Source organism: Theropithecus gelada, chromosome 4 (genome assembly GCF_003255815.1).
Source record: "Theropithecus gelada isolate Dixy chromosome 4, Tgel_1.0, whole genome shotgun sequence".
In the NCBI taxonomy this organism is placed as follows: domain Eukaryota; kingdom Metazoa; phylum Chordata; class Mammalia; order Primates; family Cercopithecidae; genus Theropithecus; species Theropithecus gelada.
This window is the reverse complement of record NC_037671.1, coordinates 13,550,482-13,564,341: the sequence shown is the minus strand read 5'-3', so window position 1 is coordinate 13,564,341 and position 13,860 is coordinate 13,550,482. Positions and strand designations below refer to the sequence as shown.

General features: G+C 44.1%; 1 protein-coding gene across 2 annotated transcripts in view; it reads right to left on the bottom strand.

The window, feature by feature from the left end:
* The window catches only part of GCNT2 (glucosaminyl (N-acetyl) transferase 2 (I blood group)), a 74,147-nt gene that overhangs the window by 36,826 nt on the left and 23,461 nt on the right, over positions 1–13,860 (bottom strand). The window contains exon 1 of one of the 2 annotated variants that reach the window (XM_025383873.1): positions 6,591–8,181. The exons of the other annotated variant lie outside the window; for it this stretch is intronic. Coding sequence (XP_025239658.1) covers positions 6,591–7,515 — 925 coding nt within the window. The 5' untranslated portion in view covers positions 7,516–8,181. Of the gene's footprint in view, positions 1–6,590; positions 8,182–13,860 lie in introns of those variants that run through there. 2 annotated transcript variants of the gene reach the window in all.

The window sequence follows — 13,860 nt, the reverse complement described above, 5'->3', positions numbered from 1 at the left end:
AAGAGTAGCGTTTCCCAATTATTTCCTTTTTAGGGGTGGCAAGCAGAAATTTTAGGGTACAGATTCTCCAATGAAGGAGATGATCCTTCCCCAATAGTACAGTGGAGCCAGTGGCTGGAAACATCATAAATGATTCTACAAATGGCTATAGCCATTTGTTTATTCTGTCAATACTTTATAACCTGCCTAAGGTTTCTCTACCAGGAGCTCAGCATCTTACGATGTAGACCCATCAATCTAGGTGCTCAAGAGCTGGGATACATTGTAAATCAAAATCTTCCCCTGTGATCCTACCTGAATTACTGACCTGGGAAGAGCCAAGAGCCCTTTACAGAGGTTAAAGAAGCCAAACAGGCCCATATCACTAACACAATATTTTGAAAATCATGTTCACATTTATTATGCTTACTTAATATTATCTAGCTGTCCAAAAATATTATTTTAAGAGTCTGTTCAATGGATACAAACCTATGGAAGTATTTGTTTTTGTGGAATTTCTCCTTCAGCCAGAATTTATCTCCGTATTGACAAGACAAATACCAGTGTGGATTGCCCTCCGGCCCCCCAAATAGCGTTATTACAGACCCGAATGTCCTGGTGACGTTTGTTAAGACATGATTCTAACCCATCATTCAACGTTTATAATTCTCAGTCACCGGTCCAATCAGCACGAGTGAATGCATCCTTTGTGGTCCTAGAAACTGAATTCAAAGTCTGGGCTGATGTACAGAGAACACAATGCATACTTTGAAAAAGACTGGGACAGATCCAGCCACACCCAGATGTAAGGCCCCAGTGACCTTCCTGCAGAGAACATATACCTTCTAAATAGCTCAGTGTTTACAGTTGTTGAGAGCTGGAGAGATGTTGTGAGTTTCTTTCTATTGTTGTCTCTTCTTAGCCTCTCATATTCTTAGAGCCTTGGTTTTTTTTCCTAAGCCAGCAATTCAGGAGAAGTCTACATCAAATTAAGTCAGAAGAAGCCCAGTGCATGAATGTGAGTAGCCCGGGAGTGGTACCAGCAGGAGGAGGGAGTGGGTGGCAGGTGTGGAAGAAACTCACACCAGGTGCAAGGAAGGCAGAACTAAGTGGAGGCGTCTGCATACGCCGCCTGCAGCGACTTTCTCTTGGCATCAGAATCCGAATGCATCATGGGCCCAGGTTGGTTGTGTGGGAGCCAGATTTTCTAAGGACAGACTCTATCCCATTAACATTTTATCTGGAATAAAGTGGGGCTTGCTAATTCGCTCAGGACTCTCTCATATTTACTGACATCATTTCTTGGCCTGGCCATTGTGGACTCTTACCTACTGTTTCTCTAATCCTTACTACCAAAAATTATCCCCACCCTAGGTACAGGGTACACTTTCATATGTTCCGCCCATCTTCTCAGAACTCTCCAGCACATTCCTGCCCCTCCCCAGACCCTTCCACACCCATCCAGCACCTTGCATATTGTCAGATCAGGCAGGTGCATAGCGATGCATGCAGCATAGAAGTAGTGGTGGAGAACACAAAAAAAAGATGTCACTCTTCTTACGCTTAAGGAGCTCAAATACTGAGGAGGTCTGGTAGAAGAGCTATTCAGTTAATAGGTGACTACAATTCAATGCTGGCAGCAGTGGCATTAGGTCCAGGAGAACCCAGAGTTGAAACACAACGATCTGGGAGGGAGGTGATCAGACATGGCTTCCAGAGGAAGTGACTTCCAAGGTGGGCCACAAAGGATGAAGAGTTAGACAGAGTTAGACATAAAGGATGAAGAGTTAGACAGGAAGGGCATTAGACAGGAAGGGCATTCTTTATGAGAGGATGTCATAAAAAGCCATAAAAAAGTAGGTGAAAATTAGACCAGGCGCCGTGGCTCATGCCTGTAATCCCAGCACTTTGGGAGCCCGAGGCAGGCAGATCATGAGGTCAGGAAATCGAGACCATCCTGGACAACATGGTGAAACCTGTCTCTACTAAAAATACAAAAATTAGCCGGGCGTGGTGGTGGGTGCCTGTAATCCCATCTACTTGGGAGGCTGAGGCACGAGAATCGCTTGAACCTGAGAGGTGGAAGTTGCAGTGAGCTGAGATTGCGCCACTGCATTCCAGCCTGGTAACAGAGCAAGACGCCGTCTCAAAAAAAAAAAAAAAAAAAAAAAGGTGAAAATTGCAGAAGTGTGTAGGGCTAAGTAGTTGCTGGAACAGAAAGTATGAGGCATCAAATAAAAAGAAATGAAGGTAGAGACAGAGGTGGTGGGGGTCCAGGTCCTGGAAGTCATGCCACATGAAGAGCTTAAGCCTGGCCTTTTTTTTTTTTTTTTTTTGAGACAGAGTCTCACTCTGTCACTCAGGCTGGAGTGCAGTGGTGCAATCATGCTCACTGCAGCCTTGACTTTTCAGGCTCAAGCAATCCTCCTTCCTCAGCCTCCTGAGCAGCTGGGACTACAGGCATGCACCACTATGCCCAGCTAATTTTTAAATTTTTTGTAGACAGGGATCTCACTATGTTGCCCAGGCTGGACTCAAAATCCTGACCTCGAGCAATCCTCCTGCCTTGGCCTCCCACAATATTGGAATTATGGGTGTGAGCCACCTTGCCTGGCCAAGACTTAAGGGTCCTTTTAGATCAGAAGAAGCCATTATAAAACCTGGAGCAAGGGAATAGCAGGTATTCCACAGCCAGAGGTCTGCACTTCATGGCGGTTGGATGCTGTGGGGCAAGGGTCCCTGGTAACTTTCATCCAGAAAGTTCCCTGTAGCTAGCTTTAAAAATGCTTCAAAGTAATGAAAAAAGAGCTTCTTAAATGTCTGCATATGATGTATTTAAATAAAGGACACATTTTGCTGTATTTTGTTTCTCACAGACAATATGGCACCTAAAATGAGGACCATTTTTCCTTTTCCGAGTATATCCGTAGTGAACTTAAAGTCCGCATATAATGTTCTCCACATGTTTAATCAGTTGTATTGTCTATAAACATAATAAAGTGACTCAGGAAAGATGTACAAGGAAGTATTAACACTGGTAGCTGATGGAGTGAAAACTTTAAAAATTTGGTACCTTTAAAATATATTTCCTATTGTTTTTAAAAAGCTAACTTAAAAATTTATTTATTTATTTATTTTGGTTGAGATGGAGTCTCACTCTGTCGCCCAGGCTGGAGTGCAGTGACACAATCTCTGCTCACTGCAACTTCCGCCTCCCTGGTTCAAGGGATTCTCCTGCCTCAGTCTCCCGAGTAGCTGGGACTACAGGTGCGCGTCACCACGCCCGGCTAAGTTTTGTATTTTTAGTAGAGACGGGGTTTCATCATGTTGATCAGGCTGATCTCGAACTCCTGACCTTAGGTGATACGCCCACCTCGGCCTCCCAAAGTGCTGGGATTACAGGCATGAGCCACCCTGGGATTACAGGCATGAGCCACCCAGTCCAGCCAAAAAAATATTTTTTTAAATAGTGACAGATATTCATGAAAAATTTTTTTGCAAGTGGTTGAGGTGAGGGAAACTTAATCCAATACACTCTTATGAAACAGTCAGTAGAACTTAACACTCAACCATTCAAATCTGCCTGGCTGCTTCTTACTCCCCAGCTTCTGAGAACATCAACCAAGGGCCACTTCCCATTGGCACTGGCCCAGACCAAAGCCTGCTCCAGACGGACCCAGCACACAGTACAGAAGCCTGTGAGGGATGGTGGTTCCTTCCAGAAAGGACGCCTGGTGACTCTCATGAGCACAGTGACCCAGACAAGCCTCACATACTTGCTGTCTACACAGACACGCACACACCCACACCACACAACCACACCACACATACACACACACCACACACACACTACAAACACATACCACACTACAAACACACACCACACTACAAACACACACACCACACTACAAACACACCACACACTACACACCACACACCACACTACAAACACACCACACACTACACACACACTACAAACACACACCACACTACAAACACACCGCACACTACACACACACTACAAACACACACCACACTACAAACACACCACACACCACACACTACACACCACACTACAAACACACCACACACTACACACCACACACACTACACACACACACCCCACGCACATACACACACACCCACACACCAGACACATACACTGCAAACACACACACCACACACATACACACACTATACACACACCATGCACATACACCACACACACCCACACGCACACCACACCTCACATACACCACAAACACACTACAAACACAAACCACACAACAAACACACCACACACTACACACACACCACACATACACTATACACATACCACACACATATACCATACATACACACCACACACACCCACACCACACAACCACACCACACATACACAGACCACACACACACTACGAACACACCACATACATACACACACACCACACACACACCCACACACTCCACACACACACTACAAACACACCACACACACACACACCCACACACAACCACACACACACATACTACAAACACACCACACACACACCACACACACTACAAACACACCACATACATACACACCACACACACCCACACCACACAACCACACCACACATACACACACAACACACACACTACAAACACACCACATACATACACACCACACACACACACCCCCACACACTCCACACACACACTACAAACACACCACACACACACCCCCCACACACAACCACACACACACCACACACACACATACTACAAACACACCACACACACACCACACAAGCACATTGGGACACCACACACACACACCATATCCCTGCTAACCTCACCTCCAGCTCTAAGTGATCAGGTGAAATTTCCTTCCACCACCCTCCTCCTTTTTTCTGAACACCCTCAATCCTTTCTCTTTTTTGGAATTCTGTAGGAAATTTGCTTTAGATATATGGGAAAAAAGAAATAGTCATTCCTTCCTTTCCTAGTGCAAGAGAAACGGCTCACACTTCACACCACACAAATGTGGGGTCAGATTCCAGCTTTGCCTAGGAAAAGCTATGTGAACAATGTGAACATACTGTTGCTTCAGTCTCTCTAAGCCTCATGTTTTTCATCTGTACGTGAGGTTAATACGATGACTTCCTATCATTAAAAGGAATGATGTAGGCTATCACCAACTATACCAGCAAAAATAAGATTAAATGCCATGTATGCAATATTTACATGTGTTTAAAATTGGTGATTGTAAAGAAAGGGTTAACACTCACACCACGATAAATGTTGGTTCACCACCCCTCCTACAAGTCTTTGAGACCTGACAGTTTAGCATCTCTGAAAATGAACTGCTCATGAGATCGCATAATTCTCTCGTCTCCAGCCACCTTGCCCATCCTCTTTCTGTCCCTCTCTAAGTAGATTTTTGTGACCACCACTCTAGTTTAGCTCTTACGAATGCTGTGTTATTGGGGACCTTTCTGCATTGAGTCAGGCATTAGGTGGCTTCAAACAGCACTTGAAAGTATGCCAGTGATAATGACACTAGACATAAGAGCTGGGAGTTATTTCAAGAATGGCAGGCAGGTGTGTGTGTATGTGTGGTGTGGTTGTGTAGTGTGTATGTGTGTGTGTGTGTGTAGACATTAAGTATGTGAGGCTTGTCAGGGTCACCGTGCTCATGCGCGTCATCAGTCACCCACAAGCATGCTGGGTCACTGATGAAAACAAGCACATGGGGACACACGGGAAAGATGTAATGCAGGTCACAGACCACCTATGGGAAACAGAGTTTAGAAAAGAAACCCAGTCCTGAACCAAAGAGGGAGCTTGGTGTTATCTTCTGCCTCAGCTGCCTGGCATACCTTGGACGCTTTCCCAAATTAACATAAACAACTGAAGACTGCACAGTATATAAAAACAGTAAGCTGCAAATTGGAATTTCCAGTAAAAACCTATGACTTAAAAATTGAGAATTCTCTTTGGATCTTCTGCAGCTAGATTCTCTCTCTGTATGTTTCAACTCATTGTTACCCACTCCTCCAGGCTAAAATATCAGGTTAGATTTGTATAACCGAGAAGAGCTGAAACCTGGCTACTTGTTCAGATCTTAAACTAGAGATATTTCAGCCAGAATGATGATTTGTGAACATCCGAAGCAGCTTCCAAGATTCTAAAATCAGTAAGTACCCCTGTAACAGCTCCACGAACTTTGAGCAATGGGACTGCATCAATGAAAACGATGTCTAACATTCGTCTGAAAGAAACATCACCTATTTCAACTCATAAATTCTACAATGCTTATTTTAAAAGTTAATTTTGTTATGTTACAGTTGTGTTTATCAAGGACTATGAAAAGCATTAATTCAAAAAACAGTTAAAATTCAGCAACTATGTAATCTAAGTTAGTTTTACTGGGGCGACTGCAGCCAGCATTTCTTAGATGACTATATCACACATACTGATAAGACAACAGAGTCAACAAGCAACCAAACTAATAGTTTTCTAAGTATTTAAATTTATTTCATAATAATTTCAAATGAGTCAGTTCTCTAGGTGAGCAGAATGTTAGCAAACTCAATCTATCAATCAGAATGGAAATTAGTACCTACCTGAAACCCTATTGAGTGTCACCCAGAAATGCTCATCAGGACTATAGGTATCTTTTGACCATTGTAGCAGATCAATGGCCCTTTTGTCATGGAGAACAAAGTTGACAAACTCTCTGGTAAGCGCTACATAGGCAGTGCCAAAGTAGATGGTCAGCTGATGTGGAGGTGAAGTTTTCAAAATATTAGTAGTTTTCACAAAAGAGCCACCTTTATCTGTATGCTCTTGGTGGACATATTTAGTTCGCTTAATTGCATGGTCAGGAGGCAGCACCCCTGGGGTGATATTTTTCCCTTTAAATCCTTTCAGATGCTGAACTATCTCCCGGTTGGTTTTCAGGGGGAAGTCTTGTCCACAGGTGTTGATGACATACTTCCAGGGAACCTCAGAGGCGACAAGGTCTTTCAGACAGTTCAGATCAGCCTGGAGTCTGGAAATTCCTGCATAAACCACAGACTCTGTCTTTGAAGCAATGAAAGCATTTTGGAAGCAACTCAGTAACTGCCTCACAGATTCCTTAAACTCAGCTGGGGCTTTCTCATCCACGTGAACACAGTAGGCATTTTGGGGCATATAAATAGCCCTAAAGAGCCTTTCAAAGGTATCAAAGTCTTTATGGATGACCGTGACATAGGCCAAAGGGAATGCAACCTCTTCTTCCGAAAGGGGACTTGTGATGTAGTGATTCTGGGTCAGGTAATCCTTGCAAGGGACACTTCGCAAAGGTGATGGCAATATATTTTCCCACAAAAAGACTGGCTTTTTCTCTAAGGCATGATTACAGGCTGTTTTCCTAAAATATCTTTCACTGGAACTGTTCAGCTTCTCGTAACTTTTTGACGGGCTCAATTGGCTACTGTAAAATCTCGCAAAAATGACCACACTGAGCAGAGTGAAAGCAAAAAAGCAGTACCTCCAAAAGTTCATTGTTTTCACTTCCCTGGGGAAGCAATCTCTTCTTTTCAGAGGATGAGAAATGATTGGTGTGAGAGGCTGAATTTACTTCTCTTGCCAGTCTTGAATTTCGACAGCTTCTCCAGAGGGCTACTTGCTTTCCTGAATCCTTTAATCCTCCTGTATCCTCTGCTTCAGTGTCTCGTCCATCCTTTTTGGATGTGCCTGGAGATGCGGTGCATCCCTCTTGCACTTTGGTCTGCAGTTCCCCAGGGCTGAATCCCTGCTGTTTGTAGAGGCTCAGCTAAGCCCAGCCCAGCCCAGCCTCCAGGAATCCTCCTCATTTACATATGAAATGCAAATTACGTTCTGGAATGGAAGGACGGGTCCTTTTCACTGGAGCTGTTTCCCTTGCTTCACCCTCACTGCCTTCCCCTTCCATCAATCTCTTTCGATCTGATCTCCCTTCTCACGCTTTTTCCAAGCCTTCTAGAATCAGAGGCTCTATTTTTTCTGGCTAGCCCCACAACCTGCTGGCAGTCCTTGGAAGCTACAGCATTTAAGGATATCAGCTTCTCTGGTTTATTTCTCTTCCTGTTCTCTGCCACTTCTTTTCATTTTAGTGTTATCTCTACCTCTGGGCACATACAGACACAGATAATGAAAAATGAATGTGTGCCAGGCATGGTGGCACGCACTTGTAGTTTCAGCTACTCAGGAGGTTGAGGCGGGAGGACTGCTTGAGCCAAGGAGGTCAAGGCTGCAGTGAGCTATGATCGCAGCACTGCACTCCAGCCTGGGTGACAGTGAGACCCTGTCTCTTCAAAAACTTATTTTAAAAAATACATTTGTAACGTGTCTAAGTAGAAGATTATCAGTGGCAGAAAAATATAACAAGGTAGATTTAGATTCTAATCATGTGTCAGAATATAGTATACACACACGCGCGCATGTACACACACACACACTGACAAGAAGGAACAATGAATTACACCCTTGGGAGCACAGTCACACACAGGGCAGAAGGAACCTAGGAGTGACATTTTACATGAAAGAGTCAGTGCTGATATCATAGAATGAAATAAATGTGGGGAAAAGAAAGAGATCAGATTGTTACTGTGTCTATGTAGAAAAAGGAAGACATAAGAAACGCCATTTTGATCTGTACTATGAAAAATTTTTCTGCTTTGAGATGCTGTTAATCTATAACTTTTGTCCCAACCTTGTGCTCACAAAAACATGTGCTGTATTGAATCAAGGTTTGACGGATCTAGGGCTGCGCAGGATGTGCCTTGCTAAAAATGTGTTTGCAGGCAGTATGCTTTGTAAAAGTCATTGCCATTCTCCATTCTCTATTAACCAGAGACACAATGCGCTGTGAAAGGCCGCAGGGACCCCTGCCCAAGAAAGCCTGGGTATTGTCGAGGTTCCCCCCACTGAGACAGCCTGAGCTATGGCCTCCTGGGAAGGGAAAGACCTTACAGCCCCTCAGCCCGACACCCGTAAAGGGTCTGTGCTGAGGAGATTAGTGACAGAAGAAGGCCTCAATGCGGTTGAGATGAGAGGAAGCCATCTGTCTCCCGCACGTCTCTGGGAGTGGAATGACTCGGTGTAAAACCAACCATACATTCTATTCTAAGAGAAAACCGCCTTGTGACTAGAGGCGAGACATCATGGTGGCAATACTACTTTTTACTGCCTGGAGATGTTTATGTAAAGTTAAACATAAATCTAGCCTACGTGTACATCCAGGCACAGCACTTTTCCTTAAACTTATTTATGACACAGATTCCTTTACTCACATGTTTTTCTGCTGACCCTCTCCCCACCTTCACCTTATAGCCCCGCCACATTCCCCTCGCCAAGACAGTAAAAATAGTGATCAATAAATACTGAGAGAACTCAGAGACCAGCGCCAGTGCAGGTCCTCACTTACTAAGCGCTGGTCCCCTGGGCCCGCTTTTCTTCCGGTGTACTTTGTCTCTGTGTCTTATTTCTTTTCTCAGTCTCTCGTCTCCACCTTGCAAGAAATACCCACTGGAGTGGAGAGGCAGGCTCCCTTCATCAAACACACATAAGTTTGCATGCCTGAGAAATGTGATAGTGTTCCCAGAGAGCAAAAGTTGGATCCCATTTCACAAAGAGAGTTTCAGATAACTTGAGCTGTTGACACAGTATTATCTACAATATGTGGAGTGACTACCTACCGGCTCTCTTTAAAAGCCTCACAACCTCAGTTCTGAGGTCATTTCAAAGAACTTAAAGGATTCTCATTCTCCTTCCCACCCAACCCTCTCTCCAACTTCCTTTGCTGAAGAAAGAACAAAACCACCAGGGCTGCTGCAAAATTCCTGGACGTATCAGTGTAATTCAGGGGAACCAGGAAAAGCACAGGTCTGGTGGCATTACAGAGGGTTCTCAGAGTCCACCAGCTTGCAGTGCTGCAAGCGATCTCGCAGCCAATGCGAAGTATATTGGGGATTGATGTGGACAGTAAGGACACTTCCAAGGGAGAAATTAACTGGTCCAACTAAAAGATCAACTGTGGCAGCCACACAAGTTGTGTTAAGAGTGGGCCCTGCTCCCATCTTACTCCCGTAGTCACCTAGCAATCCTACCTGCCAGGGCTTGTGCCAATTGGAACAGCTGCTCCTGTTAGGAAAACATTTGATGAACAATGCAGCCATTTCCCTGCCCCCTCTCTGTTCCACTCCACCCCTTAATTTCCTACAGTGAACTGTAGGAATGAATGGCAACAGTGGCATGGATGCGATGGATATTGATTTGGATATTAATGTGGTGAGCTGCTAGAGAGTTGGCGGGGATCTTTGAGATCACCCATCACAACCCCGTTATTTTCACAGATGAGCAAATTGGGGCCTTTAAAAACATTCTCCCCAACGTCATTCAGCTGGATAGAAACCAGAGCCTTAATTCTACAGCTCCCTGGTCCAGGTGCTGAAGCCAGTCTGTTTGGGTAAATCCCAGCTGCTCGCAGTGCCAGGGTAAAGTTACTTAACCTCTTTACACAACCAGGCCCTCCCACTGTGAAAAGATAAAGAACAGTGGCTCTTATTTCAAATGGTTGTCAGGAAGACTAAATGAGACACCTCTTGCTGAGGGTTTGGCAAGAATCTGGGCACCTGGTACATGTTCCATAAGCATTAGCTATGGTTGCTGTTGTTGTTTCTCTCTTGGAAAATATCCAACACTTCTGACCCTGCTAATGAACTGATATTTTGATTTCTGTTCTTAGTAATGGAAAAAAAAACCACATTTACCTTAAGGCTTTCAAATGCTTTATTCCCGGAGGTTAAATTCCATTCTCCTTCCCCATCACTGCCTCCCCTTTAGCCCATGGGAAAATATATTTATATATTTATATAAAAACATATAAATATTTTTATATAAGTATAAAAATATTTTATTTTATTTTTTTTATTTTTTATTTTTTATTTTTTTATTTTTTTTGAGACTGAGTCTGGCTCTGTCTCCCAGGCTGGAGTGCAGTGGCCGGATCTCAGCTCACTGCAAGCTCCGCCTCCCGGGTTCACGCCATTCTCCTGCCTCAGCCTCCCGAGTAGCTGGGACCACAGGCGCCCGCCACTTCGCCCGGCTAGTTTTTGTATTTTTTAGTAGAGACGGGGTTTCACCGTGTTAGCCAGGATGGTCTCGATCTCCTGACCTCGTGATCCGCCCGTCTCGGCCTCCCAAAGTGCTGGGATTACAGGCTTGAGCCACCGCGCCCGGCAAAAATATTTTAACACATATATATGCATATATAAAAATGCATTTATAAATATATATTTTATATATGTATTTTAAGAAATATATTTTTGTATGCATATTTAAAGTATATATTACATATGTATTTTAAAATATATATTTAAAATATATATACATATAATACATATGATATATACATATATACACATAAATGTATTCATATATGCATATAAGTGTGTGTGTATATATATTACTATTTTATTATATATATTCTCATACACACTCTAGAAATGTGACCGTATGAAGGGAACAATCCAATAACCATTTTGATGCCTTCACGTCTCTTCATTCTTACTAGAACCACACCCTTTTCTGTAAAATTTGTCCTTGGCAGATCTTGTGGAGAACACAAGGGGAAAGTTGAAGTCGGAAAAGGGAGGCAAAGGGCTTTCATTGCAGGTTCAGTCCGTTTTTTCGCTTCTCTTTGCCTCAAGCCCTGATCCTACAATAAGGAGCTCTGATAAGCGCCAGTGCAAAACAAACTCAAGAAATCATTCATCATGATTTAGCCAAAGCAGATTGCAGATGGGAGTGGCAGCGTGATTTATAGTTCAAAACAGCAGCATCCAAAAATAAATAAATGAGGCCGGGCACGGTGGTTCATGCCTGTAATCACAGCACTTTGGGAGGCCAAGGCGGACGGATCACCTGAGGTTGGGAGTTCGAGACCAGCCTGACCATCATGGAGAAACCCTGTCTCTACTAAAAATACAAAATTAGCCAGGTGTGGTGGTGCATGCCTGTAATCCCATCTACTAGGGAGAATGAGGCAGGAGAATGGCTTGAACACAGGAGAATGGCTTGAACCCAGGAGGCAGAGGTTGCAGTGAGCCCAGATTGCGCCATTGCACTCCAGCCTGGGCAACAAGAGCAAAACCCCGTCTCAAAAAATAAAAAATGATAAATAAATACATAAAGAAAACAAAACTCCAAAACCACGTCCAACATTTGTCCTGACTTATTTACAGTGGTTTAGATGAACAGACCCAGCCTAGCATGTAATGCCTTCCGAGTGGCTGGCCCTAGCAGTAGGTTTGTTTTCTTTGGTATCTGTGGCAATTGAACAGGCATTTCCTTCCAGTAAATAATTGGGCAGGCTAAGCTATTAACTTCCAACCAGGGCATTATTTCTGCTCTGCCCACTCTAGTTGGCTCAACAGACTGTAAATTGGCGTTAAGTGGTCATTCTGTATCAGTCCCACCTCTCTCTGTCCCAGGATAAACTTTACAGTCACAAACAAGAAGACAGCACGAGGACTATGGCTAACAACACGTCATCATCTCAACTCAACATGAAAACCAAGGGCTGGGCTGCCTGGGGGGTCCTTCTGAGCAGTGCTGGGATTTCTCTTCCCTCACAATGAGTTAGTTTTCATTAACCTTCCACGAGCTCTGCTTCCATTACAAGTGAGTTCATAAAGGCTGAGGCAGATGCCGGTCAGGGGAGGGACAGGACTGGAACCCGAGTCTGACCTGCTCTCAAACCTTACTGTTCTTCATCACCCTCTGCAGAATGAGTGGCTATTGAATCAAGGCAGTGCTTTTTTTCTTTTCTTTTCTTTTTTTTTTTTTAAGGCAATGCTTTTTGATGACTCCTCTCATCTCCACCAAGACCACTCCATCTTGATCTGTGTCTAAGGCTTTAGTTGTGTCCGATTGACAACCTCAAACTCTTTGGCCACAAGCAAGATGCAGGAAGTAAGCAAAAACAGATCTCCAAGCAACCACAATAATCATCACACATTGTAGGACGGATTCAGGCACTCAAATGCCTACAGGCAGGTAAGGCACAGTGCGGGAAGCTGGTGAAGGGTCAGACGAGCAGGGCCGATGAGTTCACAGAGGGCAGCGGACATTGAGGAGGGTTGGGTGGGGGTCACAGGGAATGAGAGAGCTTGCATCCCTCCCCACTCCCCTACCCCCCGCAATTAATGCCACATGGGATCATGAGCCCAGGGCTGCCAGCTCTTCCAGTGTTTTCAGAGAAGTGAGAAACCTGAATGTTAACAGAAAAACTCTCAAACTTACCCCTAAGGACTGCATTTGGCCCTCAGGATGCCATTTTTGTCTTCTTTGGTTTAAGCATCAAAGCTTACATCCTTTAAATCCCTCTGAGGCTTAGCCTGTTAACTCTTAGTTTAGTCACGATCATAACAAATGTTCTTATAGCTACACAGATACAAAGTCACAAATTAGAACAGGCAAACAAAACTGGCAAGTTCAGGTCCCCTGCTGACAGCAGTAGGTGAAGTAAGTTCAATTACAAATGTAGAGCTGCATGAGATCATTTGGAGTAAGGATAACAGCATTTATACAGCTCCATGCCCATTTTATTACTTGTTTTTGGTTTTATTGTTTGTTTGTTTGTTTGTTTTTGAGACAGAGTCTTGCTCTGTGGCCCAGGCTGGAGTGCAGTGGTGTGATCTCGGCTCACTGCAACCTCCGCCTCCCGGGTTCAAGTGATTCTCCTGCCTCAACCTCCCGAGTAGCTGGGATTATAGGTGGCAGCCCCATAGCCAGCTGATTTTTGTATTTTTAGTAGAGATGGGATTTCACCCTGTAGGCCAGGCTGGTCTCAAACTCCTGACCTCA